The following is a 24077-nucleotide window of genomic DNA, read 5'->3' on the forward strand; positions in this document are numbered from 1 at the left end:
ATTACCAAGACTTCATTACTATCTAGTGGATTCTGATAACGCTGAAAGGCAATAGGTTGAATCATAGTCCCTAAGGTTTTTCGAGATTTCATGCTTGTCTAAGACCTAGGGCTGGCATTTTGAGCCGAGCAAGCCGAACCAACCGAAATTCCAGCCGAGCCACTACCGAGTTGTACCGAAAGTTTGGCTTACCGAGAGTTCGGCTCGGCTCAACCGTACCATATCATGTATTCGGCTCGGTTACGGTATTGAGGTATTGCATACCCTCGATATACCGAGCCTACCGAAATACATGTATAATTCAAAAATAGTGATGAATTTACAAGAAATGAGAGTCGAAACCCTCACCTCCTAGTTGGAAAGAATAGTCTCAAACCACCAGACCATATGTTCTCTTTACTGCATAATATACAAAAGCTAAATATAAACATATATGGAATAGTATTCACTTAATTAGTCCTTTTCTTACTTCTTCATTCACTTTCTCAAATCCATTTAGTGCGTGGTTTTCCTCCTCCTGACCTCCTCTAGCAATACATGCAGAACGCCAGAAGTCCAGAACTGGTATGCAAGTTCTTCCTCTTTGATTTTTTTAATTTTTATTCTAAAGGCTTTCTAAGTTCCAATAATCTCTTTACGTTTTATCAATTTATCATCATCTCCATCATCAAAGCTGTATCAACTCCTCTTTCACAATTCACTTTTTGTTTTGTTTCCTTCAGATCTTAGAATTCTGGTGAAGATTTGAGTTGGGTTTTTGTAATTTGCAGGTCTAGTATGCGAAACATGTCATCCAAGCTTAGAAAATCGAATGGGTTTTAACAGGTCTGGAATCAAATGAGCTTTCAGTTACTGTTTTTTCATCTTCTTCTCTAGATCGGTAATTCCGGTTAACAACCGACGCCAAACCGATATTTTCAGCAACCGACTGGTCGGGATACCGATTTTTTGGATCGGTTACGGTTTGGAAATCTCTATACCAAAGAAGATTGGCTCGGTAGCTGGTTTGGAACTAAAGAGTCGGTTACCGTACCGGTTCCAGCCCTACTAAGACCAACTTCAACTTCACTTCGAAGCCATTGTCTCCAAACTTTAAAGTTCGTATATCATGGACTTCATCACTCCTTTGACGACTCTCCAGCGAAGCATATAGAGTATAAATGAGGTTAAGTTATGTGTCTAACAAATATTGAGATATAACAAAATTAGTTTTCCCTTTCTCTTTGTCGTTGTTTTCTTCTTCTAGCTTAAGGGTTTTGCTTAGTCATTGTTGCTTCAGTTTTGAAGCTTCAACATAATGACAATGATTTTCAAGTTTGTGATGATGCAAGACTTTACTAGGATTTTGCTACTTTCCTAATGCAGTTGGGAATTGGAATTGGTAAGCAGTGTACATCCTGTGGTGTCATTTTCTCTTTTCTAATCACATTCATGTCTAGAATACTCAAGAAAGCCAAATGTTGTATAATACATGAGTACTAAAATCAGACAAGAAGTAAAAACTTCTGAAACAATACCAGATGGGTGCCTATATTTGAACGTAAGTTTTTCAAAAGCAGGACACTGTTGATGAAACTGATGGTGCAGGGATGAACTTGATGGATATAAAGAAAAGGACCTGGTCTGAAGTACATTTGGAGGTCTGTCATTATCAGAATAAATTTCTATCATCTCCAATTTCTGATGATCCATTCTAAGTTTTCGGAGTATTTCCTAACAGTGTGATGATCAGTTGACCTGTTTCAGTTGATTAAAAGTTTTAGTGATTTACTTTTATTGAAGGCCACATTGCCCCTGGCCTGGAGGATAAACTTGGAAAGTTATCCCTTGCTCATGCTGTTGCTGGTCACATTGCTCCCTATTTCTTGGAAAGGTTAGTGATAGTTGATTAGTTTGGCTTCTTCTCCTTTGTTTGTAAACAACTAGAGTTCTTAACTTCATATGTATTTGTTATTTTTTCTTTTTTCTTTTGGTGCATTAGGCTTACATGAGAAGGGCAGGTAGAAACTAATACGGAACCAGTTGTTATTGAAAAACTGTGTTTTGCACAATATGCTACTTCAATGGATCATAAAATAAATGAAACTATACGGTACCTTAGTAGATACAGTTATAGTCTTACTGTCTTAGACTCTTAGATGTCTTTGAAAATGAAAAATAAAATAAAAATCCATGGATTTGGGCGGTTACCACTTAACGCTGCTTTGATGAGTCTCCCATCCGGCTTGCTTTTCTGTCTTTCATGATATAGAGGCTCCATCATGATTCGGAGCAATTTGTTCAGTTTAATGTTGTTGCTTAGGTCTTTCCCTCATTTTTTCCAAGAGGAAGTCTTAATGGTGAGTCTAAGTACAATAACCTCTATATTAGTTAAGAAAAGAAGAAGAAAGAGGTGAATGGACTAATTGGAATCATTACTGAGAAGGACATTCAATCTCTCAAACGAGAACTTAAAATTCCACATTTGTAATCTTATGTTTCTCCTTTTTAACTTTTTTTTTTTTCAGATACAAAATCAAACTACAAGCTCTAGCCTCTGCGTGTTCTGGTGATAACAGACCAGCCATAGCCATAACTCCTCCTGCAGGCATAGTTCCCTGAAAGTCTGATCACAAAACCAAGTATGATAGTACGAACCATCAACATTCACTTTAAACCACCCCGGCCCACATGTGTCTTCCAAAGTACCACCCTCCCTTTTCATACTCCACTTTGCTGAACTAGGAAGTTTTAACTTCCATATCTTCTTCCAAAAACTTGCTCTGACCGGTAGGTCAAAGGGACATCGAGAAGAAGAAGTAGAGAAAGAAAATCTATATGAAGTTTTCACCGTAAATTTTCCATTCTTCTCAAGGTGCCAAGCAGCTCTACCATCAACCTCGGGAAGATAAAGGAATGGCCAAAATTGCCTCTGCTTCCTCCACAGAAAAATTACCATGGATCAAAGCAGTGTTCCATATTCCTGTATGACTAATTAAGTCACTCACCAAATTACGATCATTTGAGGCAGCATTACATTGCCCAGGTTTGAAGTTTGGTACCCCAAAGGAGCCAAGAATCACTCCACCAATTTACTGCCCTTCCATTACCAATCTGCCAATAAGTTCCTCTTCGGAACAAATCTCTTGTAGAAAAAATACTCCTCCATGAGAAAGATGGAGAAGAGCGAGGTGTCACAGTCCAAAAAGAGTCTGCTGGGAAGTACTTGGCCTTAAAAAGTCGACCAATCAACGAGTGAGGATTGTTAATCAACCTCCAAGCTTTGCTTAGCTAGCATGGCAGCATTAAAATCCGATAAGCTACGAAAACCTAGAACCCCAAGTCTTGGCAATGACTTGAGTACTTCAGATTATTGCGGGTGCCCGTTCGAATGATATTCTTGTATTATTCAATAGTACAGTATTGTTTTAGGTATTGTCACCGCCCTTGAAATCCAGTCTAGCTAGAAACTATTCTGTCTCTGTGTGTATACAACTGCGAAAGGTGTATGTTCTTGGTCATGTTGGAGAAGCTATCCATGGCTCCATAATTGAAAGAGGAAACATGCCGAACAAAAGTTTTGGCCTTTTGGGAAAAGGGTGGTCAAATATACTGTGGGATTGAGTGGATTGGTATGTGGATATGTGATTGGTGAAGAAAAGCAAAGTGATTACTTTTACGGGCAATGATAGAGCATCCATTTCATGAGTGAGTGACATTTTCTAGTCGTCCAAAAAAGAAGTCCGACCCGACAACAAGCCAATTGATGTCAAATGGATGGGACTGATCGAGATTGTATGCATTCGACTGACTAATTGTGATCAATGTGTGAAGAGTTTGCGTGGAAAGATTCAAAGTACTCGATACATTGAATCGAAAAGATTTGAGAGAGTGGAATCGAAAAGATTGATGATATGTTAAGCACTATTTTGAAGCAATTTTGATGTGTTAAAGGCCAACAATGAGTAAGACTTGAAAATGCAAGATATGCATGGATATTGGTAACAATGCCCTTGTGAGTAGATTATGGGTCTTTCAGCTCTCTATGAGAAGGCAAAGCCTCATAATGTTTGGTTGGTTGTTTCTACGTACTCAACCTGAAATTGCCAAGGCACTAGAGAGAATGTAGAGTACGAAAACATTCTTATATTTCTTACACGTAGAAGTGGCCGGTAGGGTGCAGAGATGGTGAATGTCCAAAATTAGAATCGACCTACTTACTTATCTAACATGAAATATCAATATGAATTGTCACATATATTTCACATGTATATAGGTGTTGATCATCAGACATCTTATTTGGGATAAGTTGGAGGATAAGTAAAACAAATAGCTAGTTGGATTCAACCTGTATATAATGTATATATATTTACATAACGTTACACAAAATGATTGACCTTAAGTCTATCTGAAAACTAAACTATGCTAATTAATTTGCTTCTAGGTTGTTATTAAAAGGAAATCTCAAAGTTTATTACTCAATGTTAGACGTAACCAGTTTACTAGGTCATCTCCTGCATCATCATATATAAGATAATTTTTCTTTTAAATGAAAGTCATGATCATCAGTGCCCAACCATCTTTGGTGGGAAAGTCCATCTGTTTGATTAAACTAAATAAATTAAACACCCTAGCTAATTAGACTTGTGCCAAATTAACCAACAATTAGATAATGATCGACGATCATGATCGATATTTAATTTCTAACTTGTTTGATTTTTCGTTTTCATCTAGAAGCAAGGTATTGTTACAATTGGAAACTAGGGATGCTCAATGATGTTAAATTTTACTGAATTATATGCTTCATATTCCAAAAACCAAGCCATATGCGCACATATAGTTTTGCTTCCTAGAAACAAATTTACTCCTTTCCAGGGAGCAAATGTCAAGTGTGAGGAATGGTTATTTCTAGGTGGCTTGTCTTTCCCCTTTCACTTCTAATGTGAAAAATGTGTGCTTAAATATTAGTTGGAAGTATTTAGAACGAAATCAACACTTTACCTTCTCATTGGCTATTCAAATATGATTGAAAACTGAAAAGTACTTGTTTTCATTATGATTTCTTTCTTATTTGGCCTAATAAAATTGATGTTAAAATAGTTCATCTGTTTTCACCCAACTATATATAGATCACCAAAGTTTTTCCTGGTAAGCTGCATGTTTACCATTGTGCATGAATTGCAGACTTGTTCAAAAACAGTCTGGTATACGTTCTCTGTTCTTGTAACATTCTAAAAATGGGTACACAGGTTTAACCACTGCCCAAAAAAAAGCCTTCGAATTCTGACATCGTTATGAATTTCGGATATTGAAATTCTTCGAAATTTTTTCGTAGTTCATACAACTTCAGGAGAAAAACTGAGGCTGCCAGATAGATAAACCTCTCTCTACTCGATCCTTTCAGAAATTAAAAGTTGATTGCTTTCATATAAAAACTATGGAAAATATGTGAAGGATGAAAGTGGACAATTATATATATAGCTGCCCATGCCATTGTTTCTCTACAATGATTAACCAGACAAAACCCATAGACTTGGACTCAGTACTCACTCACCTGCAGGATAGTGCCCGCAAGGATTTATCGGCAGCATTACTCCTCCTTTAACTAATTATCTAGCTTAATAGTAATAAACAATGCCACATCATAATGTCATCTTGAATGTGAACTAAATTTGTATATTTGTGTTACAGTCGTCTCAATTAGTCGTCACTAATTTGTAGTACTACTTCTTTAGCTTTTGTTCTTTTCCCACTTCTTTTACAATAATATATATCATAGATGAAATTGTCGGTCTTATCTATAAACGAGCATAATAAGAATCCATATAGATATATTAAGTGCTTCACAAGCTGTAGAATCTATACCAAACATATACACAAGGGGTTGGTCGATGAGGACATGCAATTATATGAGATTCCTGTGACATGCAATTACATATATTAAACTTTCCAGCGCGAGAGAGGGCGCGCATATATTAACCAGTCCCCAACCTAACAACAACAATATAATGAAGTTTCAATTATCAGTTCGGTGATTAATTTCTACTCTTCTACTAGATGACATTCTTTGCTACGTGGTCTGCGTAAAACCCTAGTTAACTCACCAAGTGAAACGGGTGGTTTCTTGGTCACGACTCCACAGGCTAGCTAGGGTTCTTTGAATCTCCTGATGATGGAATTTATTGTTTTCACGAGGCTAAAACCCTAGCTTGCATGGTTGTAATTATACGTATACGATGGAGATATACTTGATACTTCACTAGAGTCCCCCGACTCTAATTCACCCCAAACCCGAAGTGTAATAAACTTAACATACAATTAACTAATTGAACACACTTGCATAATTCAAAACAGATACTCCATATATGGCACATGAATATCTAAGTTTCATTTGGATCTATATATCAGCTTGCTAGCTTTGTTTGTTGGTTTAGAACCTCAGTTATGTTCTCGATCGTACATATATAATTCACATTTCGTCTCATGTATTCATCGGAGTTGGATTTGATCGTATTGGACGAATCCAATTCGACGAGTGGGCGGTGATATATATATATGGGATTGATGGGTGCATGTATTAATAAAGTATATGCATGCATGTCGATCTCATTTGGATCCTCTCATGCATTTATATATAGCTTAAATTACGAGTACGTTTGGGGTTATTTGGGTTTCTCACCCTTTTCTTCGATTACAAGGTTGAAGGTTCCCTTTTTCGAATCCTTGCTAGCTCGTCACGATCAATTTCTTCCACCGATCAGGACGAATATGATTGAATAACGTAACAAAAAATCATAGCATCACATTAAATAGCTTGATTTGGTTACCCTTATCAACAAATATTCACCTCATAATAAGTTTTGCTCGATTCTTATCAACAAATATTCACCTAGTTCACAAGATTTGCCCTCGATCTCCGATTTCACATTTGGCTTAATTATTCAGAATGATTTGGGCGCTACCTCCAAGTCTCCAACTATGGGATGTCAATTTTGTGATGACAAAAGTTACTTTGGACTGATCGTCAGTGGGAAATATGGGTGCCTTCATAGACAGGCCAGGGTGACGACTCTTATCAACTGTTTTTTGGAAAGAAAAAATGAGAAAATCCAAACCTGTGTGTCAATCCCATGCCAAATCCTCTTTTTTCCACCATGGATGTCAATCAACGGAAAAGAGATAAGAAGATCGATGTCACATAGCTGTGTGGAACGTGTACACAAGTGAAAGGTAACAATATTGGTCCATGCGGATTTGGATGCCTGGATTCTCACGGACAAGGCAGAAGAAATTTACGAATCACTCGGACTCTATGCCACAACTATTTTTGTCTGCATTTCATTTCTTTCATAAACTAGTGTCTTGGGATTAACGTAAAGATTTACGTTGTAATTACTTTACTCGATACACCAAATTAAAGTGGTTACTTAATTTTCACACATCACACCAATTATTTATTGTTCCCAACACTACTATTTATACTCAAAATACGTATTGTGATATGAATATACCGAATTCAGAGTTTATTATTCATATTAACAACTGAATGTTAAACTACTTTAAATAACTAAATTACGAAGCATTAATATGAATAATGTCAAGCAATTTTTTTTGTAATTTCATCTTATGAGGCAGCATGTAGAAGTCACATGAAACTTCTAAATGAGTTTGACTTTATACTATAGTAGTTCACATACTTTAGATAAATATCAATTCGGGAGTCTTATGTTTTTGTATTTGGATGTTAGTGTTTTCATGTAGCATGTTTTTGATTCTTAAACAGTTATAACATTTGATACATTAATAGGTAAAACACGTATTGGTAGATCAATTTAACATTATGTAATTCAGATTTTTAAAACGGTTATAACGTTTGATACATTACCTAGCTATGAATCATGCACAGTACCTAGGATATATATTTTTTTTATTTTTTTATTTTTGGTAGAAACCTAGGATATATTTTTGAGTAGGCTCTAGTAAAATTGATTATTACCTGGAGTCGATCTACAATAATAATTACCTAGGATTTTTGAGTAAAGATTGATTGAGCTGAGGATTGAGCTCACTTGGTCAATTCCTTCTAGAGAGGGTGGACCCCCACGTGTCACTTGAGACAAAGAGACTGAGCGCATTAAATCGTCATGGCAGTCCCAGACAAATATCCAGAAGGAGAAAGATCTGCATTGAAGTGAGGGCCACACACTCTGATCCCCATGCGCCTACGTGTCGCGTCTGGGGTCGCCCCTTCTTAACTCCAAGCATTATCCACGTTGTTCTAAAAAGTCAGAATTGGCGGCTTTCACATTTACGATGATGATGGCATGATGGGTATATGATACAACACTACTCTCATCATTACTCATTTAATTTCCTCTACTCCCTAAATATATATGTCGGCTCTGTATATACATGATCAAGACATTTTAAGATAGGATCGTTTTTGTATAATGTTGTCAAGTATCGTAAATATTGTGTTTTTTGATACTATTACCAGTAAATTTGACAGATTTTATCATTCGATCATTGATTTTATGACTTAAAAGTTTTGTTTTACATTAAATCACAGTTTCTGTGTATGTATGATCTAGATAATAACTCAATGAATCGATAACTCAAAATATCAATATCAATAAATCCATAACCAAAAACTCGTTAAGTTGAACCATGATATATGACTTTGAAATACATATTATCATGAAACCTAGAGATTGTTTTGAGTTGTGTAATCAAAGTTGCTTGTGTTGCTTAGGGTAGTGCCTTCAGCCGAGTAGTCTCAGATAGACGCATTGCATGCAAACAGGTAGCAAGCTTAAGTCTCAAGAAAGACGCAATCTGAATCTGATCAATTATTCTCATTCCTTGCTGCAATGCCACTCCATTATTCCTTTGCTTGACTCTTTAACATACCGATCAATAACAAAAACTACTTCACTTTGTTCTTTTTCTTCTTGAGTTGTCTTTTCCAAGTATTACGTTTTTCTTCGAGTCTTGTTTCTAGCTAGCTAGTCAAAATGGCCGACCTAAATCGGTGCCTGATGAACGAGCTCCTTTCTCCAAGTTGCTTCGAGCATGTGGTGTGTGGGTCGCAACTCAATAAAGCTTTTAAGCCAGCTCGTGATAGCCTAGTGGAAATGAGATGGAAATCGCAAAAAAGGAAAATGTGATGGGACGAAGAAGATGCACAATATCTTCCTTTTCCGACAATGAACACAAAATATATGATTAAAACCTTAAGCTAAGACAAAAACTTAGATATATAGAAAGTAAAGCCAATAATGAAGAAACTGAATCCCAGCAGAGATACAAGCACCATAAGACAAAGTTTACAGTCCAACTATGTTTATGGCCACGTACGCCATGACTATTATATAATTCCGGCAGTTCTTGGTGAGGAACACCAGCTTAACAAGAAGCTTTAATTATTGAAAAGAAACAAAACTTTGAACAACCCAATATTTTTTACCTTTCACTTTACTGACCATGATCGAATGGTACATGGCTGCGTGCATGCAATCCAAAATAACGAGAATGGTAAATAAAAGTAAACTGTAAACAAGAGTAACGTAGGAGCAAAACAATGTTCTATTGTATCGCATTAGTCTTCTAAAGAAAGTAGTTTCACCAATAATGGACGGATATACAATGAGGCAGATCTACCGATTTACCAACGTAAAGAGAGTCGGTGACCCTTGCAAGCGAAATACAAATCCTCTTTTCCTTTTGGCGGGTAAATGTGAAATCATTTGATCTCTCTCGTACAAATACTCGGAAAGTAAGTGAAAATCCACAATAGACAAAATTGTAATCATTGAACCTCAATCCTCAACGAGCACCCTTTTATGGTTAAAATGGCAACAACACTAATGGAGTCTCACTTACGCATTCCCCATTTTCAGTCCATCTACCACCACCCACTCCTCATTTCCGTCAACCCCATCATCATGCCATTACCCAAAACCCACCACCTCCATCTCTACCTCCTCTTCTTCGTCTTCCTCCTCTCCCACGCCGCCGCAGCCGACGAGCTTCAACTCCTACTCAAACTCAAATCCTCCCTCCAAGACTCCAACACCCAACTCTTCTCCACATGGGACTCCTCCTCCACCGCCAACTACTCGTTCTGCTCCTTCACCGGAATTACCTGCAACGGCGTCAATTCCGTCCTAGAAATCGATCTATCCAACAAAAAGCTATCGGGGTCTCTCCCGTTGGACTCCATATGCCAACTTCCATCGTTGGAAAAGCTCGCTTTCGGGTCCAACTTCTTGCACGGGACAATCACGGAGGACTTGAGAAACTGCACGACTTTGAAATACCTGGATTTGGGGAACAACATGTTTTCTGGTTCAGTCCCTGACATATCTTCCTTGTCAAAACTTGAGCATCTTCATTTGAACGGCAGCCATTTTTCCGGGATCTTCCCGTGGACTTCCCTCACCAGCATGACCGGTCTGATTCGTCTGAGCTTGGGTGACAACCCCTTCGATCCTAGCCCGTTCCCGAAGGAAGTTGTAAACCTTAACAAGCTCGAGTGGCTCTACTTGGCGAACTGCAGCATCCAAGGAACTATACCAAGCGAAATCGGCAACTTGGTCGAGCTCATCAACCTGGAATTGTCCGATAACAACATGACAGGAGAAATCCCGGCAGAGATTAGAAAGCTCACCAAGCTCTGGCAGCTGGAGCTCTACGCCAACGGCTTCACCGGAAAGCTTCCTTTCGGGCTAAGAAACCTCACCAAGCTCGAGAACTTCGACGCCTCCGGGAATCATTTAGAAGGCGATTTGAACGAGCTGAGGTTTCTAACAAATTTAGTTTCTCTGCAGCTCTATGACAACAACTTTTCCGGCGAGTTACCGGAAGAATTTGGGGAATTCAAGAGGTTCGTGAATCTATCTTTATACGGTAACAAGCTGACTGGTAATCTGCCTCAGAAACTGGGATCATGGTCCGAGATGAACTTCATCGACGTGTCGGAGAATTTCTTGACCGGTACTATTCCACCGGACATGTGCAAGAAAGGGACGATGACGCAGCTGCTCATGCTTCAGAATAAGTTGACCGGTGATATTCCGGCCAACTACGCAAAGTGCACAACGTTGACTCGATTTAGGGTCAACAACAACTCGCTCTCCGGTGTGGTTCCGGCTGGACTTTGGGGATTGCCGAACGTGACAATCATTGATCTCACTTCGAACCAGTTTGAAGGTCCCATTACTTCCGATATCGGAAACGCCAAGAAGCTTGCGCAGTTTCTTGTGAGTTACAATCGGTTATCTGGTGAATTACCTGACGAGCTTTCGGAGACAACTTCTTTGGTTTCGGTTGTGTTGAATAACAATCAGTTTTCCGGGAAGATTCCGGCGAAGGTAGGGGACTTGAAGCAATTGAGTACTCTGTATTTACAGAGCAACTTATTGTCTTCTTCGATTCCCAAGTCATTAGGAAGTTGTAGCTTCCTGAGTGACTTGAACATGGCAAACAACTCTCTCTCCGGTGAAATTCCATCATCTTTAGGCTCTTTGCCGACCTTGAATTCTCTGGATTTGTCTCATAATGACCTGTCTGGTAAAATCCCGGAAAGTCTAGCATCCCTGAGACTAAGCATGTTTGATCTTTCGCACAACAGACTGACCGGTGCCGTGCCGAAATCTCTCTCGATTGCAGCCTACAACGGCAGCCTTTCCGGTAACCCGGGACTCTGTAGCATGGATATCACCTACTTCCCACGGTGCTCGCCGGAAAAGGAAATGTCCGACGATGTCAGAACACTCATTATTTGCTTCTCAGTGGGCACAGCAATATTGTTTGTTTCACTCATTGGCTTCGTGTTCTTAAAGAGGAAGGAGAAAGATCAAGACCGTTCATTGAAGGAAGAATCTTGGGATGTAAAGTCTTTCCATGTAATAACCTTCAGTGAGGATGAGATTCTTGATTCCATTACTCAAGAGAATCTAATTGGAAAAGGAGGTTCTGGAAATGTCTACAAAGTTTCACTTTCCAATGGCAAAGACCTCGCCGTGAAGCACATATGGAACACTGATCCAAGTGGCCGGAAAATGTTGAAGAGCTCCACACCGATGCTTGGTGGTAGACGGAGCAGCAGTGGTTCGAAATCAAAGGAATTCGATGCTGAGGTGCAAACTTTGAGCTCAATAAGGCATGTGAATGTGGTGAAGTTGTTCTGCAGCATTACTAGTGAGGACTCGAGCTTGTTGGTCTACGAGTACTTACCGAATGGAAGCTTGTGGGATCGGCTGCACATGTGTGAGAAGATGAAGCTTGATTGGGACACAAGGTACGAGATTGCAGTTGGAGCAGCCAAAGGGTTAGAGTATTTACACCATAGCTGTGAGAGGCTAGTGATTCATAGAGATGTCAAGTCGAGTAACATTTTGTTAGATGAGTTCTTGAAGCCCCGGATTGCAGATTTTGGGCTTGCCAAGATCGTTCAGACTAATGGAATCAACGACTCGACTCATGTTGTTGCTGGAACACACGGTTACATAGCTCCTGGTTAGTGATCAATTTCTTGTTCTTATGCTGGTTCTGTTATATGGTAATCAATTTTGTTATTGTACTAATTTGATTTTTGGTTATGCAGAATATGGTTATACCTACAAGGTGAATGAAAAGAGCGATGTATATAGCTTCGGAGTAGTACTAATGGAGCTAGTGACTGGGAAAAAGCCGATAGATCCATCCTTTGGTGACAACAAGGACATAGTGAACTGGATATGTGACAACCTGAAGTGTAGGGAGAGTGTGTTAGGTGTCGTGGACTCGTACATTCCTGAGGCCTATAGGGAAGAGGCTATCAAGGTATTGAGAATTGCAATTCTATGCACAGCTAGGCTTCCGGAGCTAAGACCTTCCATGAGAAGTGTTGTTCAAATGCTCGAAGAAGCTCACGAACCAATGAAGTTGCTAGGAATTGTTATCAGCAAAGATGGTTCTAGTAAGAAGATGGAAGTACAGAAGGGAACAGAGAAGTGAAAATCCAGATTCAGGTTCAAACATTAGTTGGAGCAACTCCATCCTTGTGTCCATGGTTATAATTGGTTTCCAAATAAAGTTGGAAACTCTGTGTCCGATATGAAAAATTGAGAATAGTGCCTTTAGGTCTCTAACTACATAATAGCCAGAGGCACCAGAATCATATATGATTTGTAATTTTGTTAATGCATAATGGTGGCCAGGGCTCGTTTTTGTACCATGTAATATATATTCATATATGTATAGTTGCAGTGCCTTGCTTGAGAGGAAAGCTATCTAGTTAAATGGTACTGAAAAAATTGGAGAACAGCCAAATTTTAGACCTTTCTAAACTTCTATCCTTTACTAAAAAACTTCAACTACTTGAACAAGATTCTGAGCCTTAGTCATCGGATTTGAGCATTACTTTAGATCGATCCATCGAGCAGTGCCTGAGGGTAGTTTGAGTGGAAATATTTCTGAAATAGACCTCAAGAAGTCGAGAGTGATCTAATGTGTTAATAAACCCAAGACTAGCCAGCTTCTGAAGCTTCCTGTTTTAATTATACTCGCTATTATTGAGTATTATTGAGTGTATTTACCTGGGAAACAAGAATTTGTTTGATACGCAAGGTAACCAAGAAGATACAAGATCCATAAGCTTGTGTAATAATTCATACAAGATCTTGTCGAAATGCATTGCCAACAGATTAAAGGTGTGCCTCCCAGATTTGATTTCCTAGAATCAAAATGCCTTTGTTCCGGGTCGGCAAATTCAAGATAATATTCTTTTAGCCCATGAAGCTTATCATTATCTCAAGATGAAGAAGGAGGGAGGTAATAATGAATTGGGTCTCAAGCTAGACATGAATAAGGCGTATGACCGAGTGGAATGGGACTTTCTTAAAGCGGCCCTTATTCGATTTGGTTTCGCCCAGTCTTGGGTGAACCTTATTATGGCATGTGTGTCCTCCGTTTCTTTCTCCATTGTCCTCAATGGCTGCCCGGGAAAATCTTTCTTTCCTGGAAGAGGACTTAGACAGGGAGACCCACTGTCCCCATACCTTTTTCTGATAATTAGTGAAGTTTTATCAGTGAGATTAACTAGAGCAGTCCAAGACAAGTCACTACTAGGAATCAAGCTTTGTAGAAGGGGCCCCACCCTGTCTCATATGTTTTTTGCAGATGATGCCTTATTTTTTCTCAAAGCCACACTTGGTAATGTATGCAGATTAATGGAGATTTTCAAGGAGTATTGCAAGGCTTCAGGGCAGTTGATAAATGGAGAAAAGTCAAGTGCTTACTTCTCCCCTAACACTCCAGATCAAATGTCCAGATTATTAGGTGAGCTTATGGGTTTCGCTGAAGTTGAGGACCCCGGAAAGTATTTGGGTTTACCCACCTTATGGGGTAGATCAAAGAAAGAGGCAGTTGGTTACATTGTTGACAGGGTACAAAGGAAGTTGGTTGGATGGAAACAAAGGTCACTATCTTGGGCGGGAAAGGAGATTCTTATCAAATCGGTGGCCACAGCTATTCCGGCTTACCCCATGGCATGTTTCAAATTTCCTAAGGGAGTGTGTGACACCATCAACTCAGCTTTGAGTAACTTCTGGTGGGGGTCCACTAGCACGGGCAACCGGATTCACTGGAAGAGTTGGGAGCTCTTAGGAAAAACAAAGGAGGAAGGTGGTCTTGGCTTCCGAGATTTACATCAATTCAATATGTCTTTGCTGGCAAAACAGTGCTGGCGGCTTGTGGAGGAGCCTAATTCTCTATGGGCCTCCGTCCTCAAGGCTAGATATTTCCCAAATTGTGGTTTTTTAGAAGCTACTAAAGGCTATCGAGCGTCGTGGAGCTGGGCGAGTCTTATTGAAGCCAGAGATCTGGTTTTTCAGGGGTGTTGTTGGCAGGTGGTAAATGGTAAGTCTATACAAATTTGGCATGACTCTTGGATTCCCCCTCCGAGCATGGGTGGCGGTATTCTTATAGATGGGGCTTTACCTCCATCGTCCCCTCAGCTGGTTGACTCTCTAATTGACTGGGACACTCATACTTGGCGTCTTGATGGAGTAGCCAATGTACTCAGCCGAGAGGCTGAGGATCGGATTCGCTGTATCCCTATTGGGGAGGAGGATGGGAATGATAGACTATTATGGCCTTGGAGTAAAAATGGATCTTTCACTGTTAAATCTGGCTATCATTGGTTACATCAACAAAGCTCCATGAATGCAAGTCCTCTGGTTATTACTGGGACATCGCATAGAGTTGGTAAGAAGATGTGGAGACTTTTGTGGGGAATGCCGACTCTACCTAAGGTTAAGCTTTTCTTTTGGCAAGTAATGGGAGGAGTTGGTCCTAACTTCTCTAACCTTTATAAGAGAAAGCTCACCAGCTCTCCTATGTGTCCCCTGTGTGGATTAGAGGACGAAACTTTTGAACACTTATTACTATTGTGTAGTTGGGTGTCCCCTATTTGGTTTGGTTCTCCTATGGGGTTGAGGATTGACAAGCAACAAATTACTATGGTGGACTCATGGTTCATCAACTCCTATTCTAGTATTGTGGGAACCAAACAGAAGGAGTTTTTTCTAACTATGAGCAGTATGATATGTTGGATGATATGGAAAGCTAGGTGCAATTATCTATACAAGGGGATTCCCGTGTCTCCTCAGTCTACTCTACACCTAGCAATCAATCTTGCAATGGAATTTATGGAAGCAAAAGCAACTCAACTCCAGACAACAGACTCATGTTTCTCTCCTCGAGTCACATAAAAAAGATGGGTGGTACCTCCTTTACAGTACCTGAAGATTAATTGTGATGCCTCTTGGAACCCAAGTTTGAATGTGGGTCTGGGAATAGTGATTCGGGATCATTCTGGAGCTTTAGTTGGTGGTGCTTCAATGAGGATTCGTTGTTCTTCACCGAAAATTGCAGAGGCGGAGGCCATCCTCCTTGGTGCATCTACTGCAGCCTCTAACAGGTGGAGGAAAGTGGTATTAGAGTCAGACTCTCAAGCAATTATTGAGGAGTGCCGGAATCGGAAGAACAAGAACTGGAAAATTTACCCGATCATAAGTCGAATCCGGAAGCTGTGTTCGAGGTTCGCCGATTGCATCTGGAGCTGGGCTCCGCGTGAAGCGAATGGCGCCGCCCACTGTGCCGCCGCGCTTGCCTCTCGGACTGTGGGTCTGAAAAGATGGGCTCACCAGCCACCACGGTCCATGATCTCTGTACTCAGAAATGACAGTCTCCCTTGTCCTCCGGTGCCGGGGGATCAAACAGAGTGATGAGACGGTTTTTTTCCTTTTGAGGAGGTTTTTCCATATTCTATCTCGTTTCTGATTTAGAGGAAAAATTTTCTTTCTACTTAATGTATTTGGTTTGGGCTTTAGCAGTTGCTAGCTCTTTTGGGCTCGTCCCTTAATGAAATTTTTCATTATTCCAAAAAAAAAAAAAGATACAAAGGGAAAAGGGACAAAAAATGCATGCATCAATGTAAGAGTAGTGATGACTGATGCTTGCATTTTTGAGATACCAAGAGATCTATGTAATATAAATTTGATGGCATTGGTCTTCAGAATACTACGACATGTAGTGTTTTCATGCCTTTAGCCTCTATGCATGCTTAACTTATGCTGCAACAAGAATTTTCTTAGAGATCGGTTGATTGGTTAATGAATGTCATGGCCTGTCTTAGATGTAAAACAAAATTACAAGCCCATGTAAATAGTATGCTTGCCACAAGATTAATGTGACTTTTTGTTATAAAATCCATCACTAAAGATGTCTGGTAGAGAATGTACTTGATATCATTTCAACTAGATTTTGGGAGAGTGATAGTGATATATACCCTTAAGATATTCGAGAAAACTAATAGTGTCATATGGATAGTGAGCCTGCTGATTTTAAGTTGATAGAAAAAAGCATCCTAGAAGGTGAGGCCCTTTGGAGCCCTTCGGCTTCTGCAAATACAATAAAGGGGATTGCATCGACTTCAGGGACCAAAGTGCACTTTGGCCTCAAGTTAATGAATAGCTGGGGATGGAAAGTTGGAAACAAGGCAGTGGACTAGGGAAGGATGAGCAGGGCATCCTAGAACCGTGGAAGATACCAGAAAAGGCTGGGAGTAGTTGTGAGGACAGCAAGATGGCAGGTAAAACGGAAGATAAAGGTGCAAGGAAAAGTGAAGACAAAGTTCCTGAGAAAGCTGAAGTCAAAGCTGCACAGAAAATAGAAGATGATAATCAATGAAGTGTAATTGATACATGTGATTGGAAATTGAAGTTCTTTTAATCAATATATTCTTTTCTTTCTCTTTTCATTCTTAGCAATTGAAATTTTTGCAAGTGCAAATTACACAAGTACAGTTCTGTTTTATAGAATCCGCGGTTTTGCTATACCAGGAAAATAGCATCAGCAAAAAGCTGGTAATCTACCATTCCATCTCAATTATGTAATGCCGTGACCATGATGTTAAATACAAAATAATAGAAGGCAGGCATGGTTTTACAGACACCATTTCCCCTACTGATCATAGATGCATATATGATAGAATAGTGTATATATCCGGAGAAGTATAGGAATATTATAATAACAAACCTGTAAGAGCTGGTTCAAAATAAGTGATCCCACAAATTGGGAAAGATCATTGCCAATCTACAAAACAACATAAAGGACTATGTCACACGAGTTTAATTTTTACATAATAGACTGTATCTAGGAACGGATTTACAAAATGAGGAATTGAATGACAAAATCCCTCTCAAGCAAATAGAGAAATGTCCCTGCATTTCTAAAGTTGATAAAACATACCAAACTGAAAGAACTGTCTTCCCAGAAAGGCTTCACTACAGTATTTCAAAATCTGGCAAACTTTTGTCTACATCTTAGTCAAGGACGTAGAAACTGAACTGTGGCCATCAAAATCTTTTCTCGGTTTAATTAAGATATTATAAATCAAGTCATGAAACTCACCGAGTAACGTGGAGAAATTAGGAGAAATTTTTCAATCCTCCGGGAGGACCACGTGGCATACTAATATGGTCATCCTTACTAAAAAAAAACTGACACGTGGATTTTTTCAATTAAAACATAAATTAGACAATTCTATTATTTTGTGAAATAACATTTAGGATCTTCTTTTTCGTTCCATCTCTTGATATTATCTCTTCTCTCTCTTTTCCTATTTCTCTTGACGTGCTCGTTTCTGAGCGCACAATTTAAAAACCTTTTTTTATCAGAATGTAGTATTGGCAAAATAGGGTTCGATCAATCCGGGGACTTAAAGGGCACTCTTGTAGTCACGGTTACACTAAATAGTTAGCAACTATAAGTATTTACAAGTATTCATTTACAAATATATATACATATGGTACAAGGTAAACATGGGGGGTTTTGAGAGTTTGGTTCTAACATTCCTACTAAAAGATAAAGATAAAAACTAAACTAATATATACAAGTGATCATCTTTAACACACATCAACCAGCAATTCCAGAATCAAACAAACAAGTATCAACATGTCTCAAACATTTAATCGATTTCATTGCCAAGCGATATCAAAAATAAACTCGAAACACAAGCCTACGAGGTCATGCATTCATTTAATCCTACTTAGTTTATGTCCCAGCACAGAACGTCTAGAACTGAGAATATTTCATGCGAAGGCTGCAATCGATACTCAGAGTACCCGTCTACACTAAACATGAATCATTAAGATCTAAAGAATTCTGAGTTTGAACATGCCCAAGTCACAAGCGTTGCCCAACCTGTAAGCATGTAACACATAGTCTCGGCTATTATTACATAACCTTTACTACTTGGATCTCTGCCTAAAACTATTAGGTGAATTAGTTCAGAGACCTAGCAACACTAACATGAAGATTAGAGTTTTAGTTTTCAAACAAAACTATGCATTTAATGAAATCAACAAGGCATAAAACGAATCATATGCTATCATCGACAAGTTGAAATATGCTTGAATTTATTCTGAAAATTAACCTATTCATGTTCTTAACAACCAGCCAATTCCAACTTTGAAATCTAATAAAAGAAAACAAAGAGCAATAACAAGAAAGAAGAAACAAGACATGAGTTACACTTTATAAATCTTCAAGAAAGCTTGAAATATTCAAAGGAACACACAGGGCTGATGCTTCTTGGCAGCCTTCTGGAGAAGTCCTACAAAGGTGCCAGCTTGAATTGCTTCTTTTCTAGAGAGAGGAGTTGAAAAGGAGAAGGAAGGCTAATGTGTTTCATTAATTTTTGTGTGAAGAAGAGATCGTTTGAGAAGTACCCAAGGTTGTCTATATATAAAGGAAATCTTGGTGGAACTTCTCTTCAAAAATGATGTGAGACTAGGAGAAATGTTTGACTTTTCTTCTTTAGGAGCACATGTTTGACTTTTCTCATTCTTTGGACAGCTTGGGCCTTCTTTTGGGCTATCTTCTTCGGTCCTTGGACTGCAAGAAGGCTTCACTGTCTTTTTCTGCATTTTTCTGTTATTTCCATAATTTAGCCTTCTTTTCTTGATTTATGCTCTCATGTCCTTTACAATCACAAAACATGTTAAAAATGACATTATTATGAGAATATCATAGCTAAATAAGGTAGGAAACACATTATAAACATAGCACTTTGTGCTCATATCATCTCTCTCATATGAACAATAGTTTGAAAGTCTTTTGCTATCAACCCAATATGAAAAAGAATTCAACTAATTTCAGATCAAGAGATATCAAATATAAATTTTCCTCATCATTGTGCAATCATGAGATTAATTGATCTTGTTAATTGAGATGTTGCTCTCCATAAGAAGAAAAACCCAGACGAAAGGAAAGCCCAGATTATGCAATCATATGAGGTTTTGCAAATATATGGTTAATTAACATCTATTATCTCCTAGTGAAAATGTATCACCTTGTGCAATCATGAGATCGACATGTATTAAAATGATAACCCAAATCGCAAGTTCAATCTTCAATGTTTTGTATTTCGGATTTCAATTCTAAAGCTTTCATTGATAAATTTGTGGGGATTTTCAAGGAGAAGTAGCAAAAGACGTTTGCAAGGAGAAATAGCAAAGGACAGAGAAGTATAAAAAAACTAAATGGAATTTGGTTCATGTATATCGTCCATACCCTTAAGAACAAGGATTCATATATGTAGATCGAGATCTGAGTTATACAAGTTCTTCGCGGCAGTAGAGGTAGATCTAAAAGTAATTTCACAGAATAATAGTGCCAAATTTATGTTTTAATTGAGAAAATCCACGTGTCAGTTTTATATAGGTAGGGAGGACCATATCAACATGACACGTACGTGGTCCTCCCGGAGGACAGAAAAATTTCTCATTACTAAGTAATATTCATTTGAATGAAATCATAACAACCATGATTTCATTCAAAAGCATTTTAACCCTAAGTGCCTGCTAACTCATTGCTTTAATTACAAGAGAAAAAACTCACAATAAAGTTTGTGATATTTAGATGAAATCTTACAAATAATATCCCAATTACAAGTCATTTTATTTGGGATATTTTCGTCTCTTGTTGTTTTAGATGTACTGGGTTTCTTCATCTTTGGAGTAAACAACTGCTCTCTCTCATTCTCTCTTCCTCCCCTCACTCCTTTGTACCCCAAATAAACTTCAGTCTTACACACCTATGAGTTTTTGCTTTGGTTTAAAATTTTAAATTATCAATTTGCTTGCTGGGTTTTTGTATGAAACATGGATGGTGAGGGATATGTGTTTATTGTATTGTACATGTAGTTAAAAATGCTTGTTGGGTTTTTGCACGGATTGAGCCAGAGAGTTTTTGGGTTTCTGACACTGATGGAGCCAGAGAACGAATCATACATGCACAGCCAAAAAAACAAAGAAAAAGAAAAGAGAAAACAAAAAGACGAAATTGTCCTTGAGATAGTTTGCACAATGATAGACTTGACATTGTTATTGATGGATGATACGTTAATTGTATTAAGATTAAATGTTGAGGTACCGATCTAATAGTTTTTAAATTTAGGACATCAAAATGATGAATGACCTTTAGTTTGGGTACTATTTATAAAATTTCCTCTTTATCAAGTTTATCAGGCATACTTGGCTGGTAAAACGGACCAAAATGCACCCAAAGAAAACCAAATCCACTAAAATAAATGTACACTGAAATCAAATCAAGCACAAATCCAACCAACACCACGTAAATTAAAATCTGTCTACTAAACTACCGTACTTGAATAAAACTTAATTTAATCATTTGCCCCTTCAGGAGGAGAAATTTTCTGTTTTCCGGGAGGACCACGTACGTGTCATGTTGATATGGTCCTCCCTACCTATATAAAACTGACAGGTGGATTTTCTTAATTAAAACATAAATTGGGCACTATTATTTTGTGAAATTACCTTTATATCTACCTCTACTGCCGCGAAGAACTTGTATAACTCAGATCTCGATCTACATATATGAATCCTTGTTCTTAAGGGAATGGACGATATGCATGTACCAAATTCCATTTAGTTTTTTTGTACTTCTTTGTCCTTTGCTATTTCTCCTTGCAAACATCCTTTGCTATTTCTCCTTACAAATCCCTACAAATCATCAATGAAAGCTTTCGAATTGAATCCGAAACACAAAACATTGAAGATTTGAACTTGCGATCTGGATTATCATTTTAATATATGTCGATCTCATGATTGCACAAGGTGATACATCTTTCACTAGGAGATAATAGATGTTAATTAACCATATATTTGCAAAACCTCATATGATTGCATAATCTGATCTTTCCTTTCATCTGGGTTTTTCTTCTTATGGAGAGCAACATCTCAATTAACAAGATCAATGAATCTCATGATTGCACAATGATGAGAAAAATTTATATTTGATATCTCTTGATCTGAAATTAGTTGAATTCTTTTTCATACTGGGTTGATAGCTAAAGACTTTCAAACTATTGTTCATATGAGAGAGAAATAGGAAAGAGAGAGAAGAGATAATATCAGGAGATGGAAGGAAGAAGAAGATCCTAAATGTTATTTCACAAAATAATAGAATTGTCTAATTTATGTTTTAATTGAGAAAATCCACGTGTCAGTTTTTTATTAGTAAGGAGGACCATATCAGTTTGCCACGTGGTCCTCCCGGAGGACAAAAAGATTTCTCATTAGGAACCTAGGGTTTGTTACAATTCTTCTTCTTAGTAATTAAAGATAATATCCACCATTAAATATAGAAAAATTACTTGTTGAAATGTTTTTTAAGTATTGGATTCATTTTCCATGTTATCGGGTCATCACTGTAAAAACTTTTTTTTGATAAAAGAAATCACTGTAAAAACTTTGGAAATAACTTGAAATCATATGCCTACGATGCGAACGTCTTAAGAGCAAATTAAGAAGAGATAATCTATAGAAATGCGTCGCAAAAGTTTTATTGTCTTAGCCCTTCTATGTAGTATTTAAATAAAATAAATTCCTAGTTTTAGAAACCTAAGCACATGCTTGCCTCATAACGTCTTGTGGCGTTGTGAGTCTATTTTCTAAAGTTATTTCTCTAGCATCTCTGATGTAGTACCGAAAGAGAATATTCCTGACCTCTACATATTTGCTTGAAAAATAGTAGATCTATTTCTTCTTTTTTGAAGTAAAGTAGGTCTATGTATCACTAGTGTGTACTACCACTTAACTCCTTGACTGCATCAAATGGCAGCAAGGGGCATGAAATCGTCTACTCTCGCCTGAGATGTATATATTTGCATCCAATTTGAGTTTGATTACAAAAAAAAAAAAAAAAAACCTTAATAATTACATAATACTATTGTTAATGAGCTAAGTGTGCCAACTCCAATGCTTGAGGTTGGTCTCAATTTGCCTCAAGATGCTTTTGAAAAACTTCTTATGATTCTAGCTGCTATATATCTTGAGAAATAGAAATGATGTGCTTTGGAATGAGAAATCTCAGACTCATGCTCAATATGTTCTAAGCTCTCTTTTCTGGCTACATGAGTTCCAAGCTGTTCGGAAAACCTCAAGAACGTAAACTCAGATAACAATGACTCAAAGGAAATAGAAGCCACCAAACATGGTTTAATCAAACTAAATGTTGATGGTAGCTATATTACACAAAAGACGAATGGAGGCATTGGAGGTGTGGTAATTAAGAGATGTTTAGGGTAACTTTATTGTAGCTTTTGCAAAACCGATACTGTATGTGGCCTCACAAAAGCAAGTTGAGCTCAATGCCATCAAAGAGGGTTTACTCCTTCTACAATCTTTGGGACACAAGAACATTCAAGTGGAGTCTGACTGCTCTGAAGTTGTAGCAACAGTAAGCTCAGATCAATATGAAAGGATGATTGAAGCAGGGCTCATTGATGACATCAAAGAACTTATGAAGGTTTTTTCTTCTGTCTCGATTATACATACTCCTAAAACTTGTAATTATGTTGCCCATATATTAGCTGCTCTAGCTTATGAAGATAAACAATCTAGTATTTGGTTGCGTAGACCTCCAAATTCCATTTTGGTTGCCCTAAACGTGGATTGTATGCAAGCTAATTAAGCTAGTATATCTATAAATGAATTTGTCTCGTAGTTCAAATATGTATTACTACCAGAAGAAAGGCTTTAGCCGACGAAAATCAAAAAATCAGGCCGACGAACTATTTTTTCGTCGGCTAAAGTTCACTTTAGCCGACGGAATTTTCCTTCGTCGGCTAATTTAAATTTTCGTCGGCTAAAGTGGACCATAGCCGACGAAATTAAATTTTCGCCGGCTTAAAGAATTTTTTTCGTCGGCTATAATCTGTAAACTTTAGCCGACGAAAATATAAAAGTTTAGCCGACGAAATTAAAATGTCGTCGGCTAAAGTGCCTTATATTAGCAGATCTGGACAGCAACTCATATGGGAAAAAAAAACGGGAGAAAAAGTTTGGGTGTTGTCGAAATCTGTCCATAATTAGTTTGTGGAGCTATATATAGGTACATACATATGTATATATGTTGATTTTGAGTTTTATTTGAGTTGATCGATTTTGGGTGTGATTGAATTGATCGATTTGAGTACGTTGGATGTATATATATATATATATATATATATATATATATATATATGT

General features: G+C 38.0%; 2 protein-coding genes and 3 non-coding genes across 6 annotated transcripts; 4 read left to right on the forward strand and 1 right to left on the reverse strand.

Annotated features, from left to right (window-relative positions):
• The first annotated feature begins 479 nt into the window (after nt 1-479).
• On the forward strand, nt 480-1441 carry LOC101305176. 2 transcript variants are annotated; one of them, XR_184685.1, is made up of 3 exons: nt 528-564; nt 771-825; nt 922-1441. It is a non-coding gene; the product is annotated as an uncharacterized LOC101305176 (transcript). The 2 variants fall into 2 exon arrangements; XR_184684.1 differs by having other exon boundaries at nt 480-564; nt 771-1441.
• A 52-nt stretch (nt 1442-1493) lies between these two features.
• Nucleotides 1494-3299, forward strand: LOC101304872. The gene is made up of 3 exons (XR_184683.1): nt 1494-1640; nt 1783-1873; nt 2508-3299. It is a non-coding gene; the product is annotated as an uncharacterized LOC101304872 (transcript).
• Nucleotides 3300-9885: 6586 nt separating this feature from the next.
• On the forward strand, nt 9886-13247 carry LOC101305471 (receptor-like protein kinase HAIKU2-like). The gene is made up of 2 exons (XM_004299793.1): nt 9886-12498; nt 12587-13247. Exons 1-2 carry the CDS (start codon nt 9924-9926, stop codon nt 12976-12978), a joined length of 2967 nt encoding a protein of 988 aa, XP_004299841.1. The 5' UTR covers nt 9886-9923; the 3' UTR covers nt 12979-13247.
• Nucleotides 13248-13778: 531 nt separating this feature from the next.
• Nucleotides 13779-16250, forward strand: LOC101314574 (putative ribonuclease H protein At1g65750-like). Its single transcript, XM_004301392.1, has 2 exons — nt 13779-15711; nt 15823-16250. The coding sequence occupies exons 1-2, from the start codon at nt 13779-13781 to the stop codon at nt 16248-16250; spliced, it is 2361 nt and encodes a 786-aa protein (XP_004301440.1).
• A 430-nt stretch (nt 16251-16680) lies between these two features.
• Nucleotides 16681-19243, reverse strand: LOC101305759. Its single transcript, XR_184686.1, has 3 exons — nt 19060-19243; nt 17563-17619; nt 16681-17182 (listed from the first exon to the last, which is right to left on the reverse strand). It is a non-coding gene; the product is annotated as an uncharacterized LOC101305759 (transcript).
• Between the last annotated feature and the right edge of the window lie 4834 nt (nt 19244-24077).

Source organism: Fragaria vesca, linkage group LG5 (assembly GCF_000184155.1).
Source record: "Fragaria vesca subsp. vesca linkage group LG5, FraVesHawaii_1.0, whole genome shotgun sequence".
In the NCBI taxonomy this organism is placed as follows: domain Eukaryota; kingdom Viridiplantae; phylum Streptophyta; class Magnoliopsida; order Rosales; family Rosaceae; genus Fragaria; species Fragaria vesca.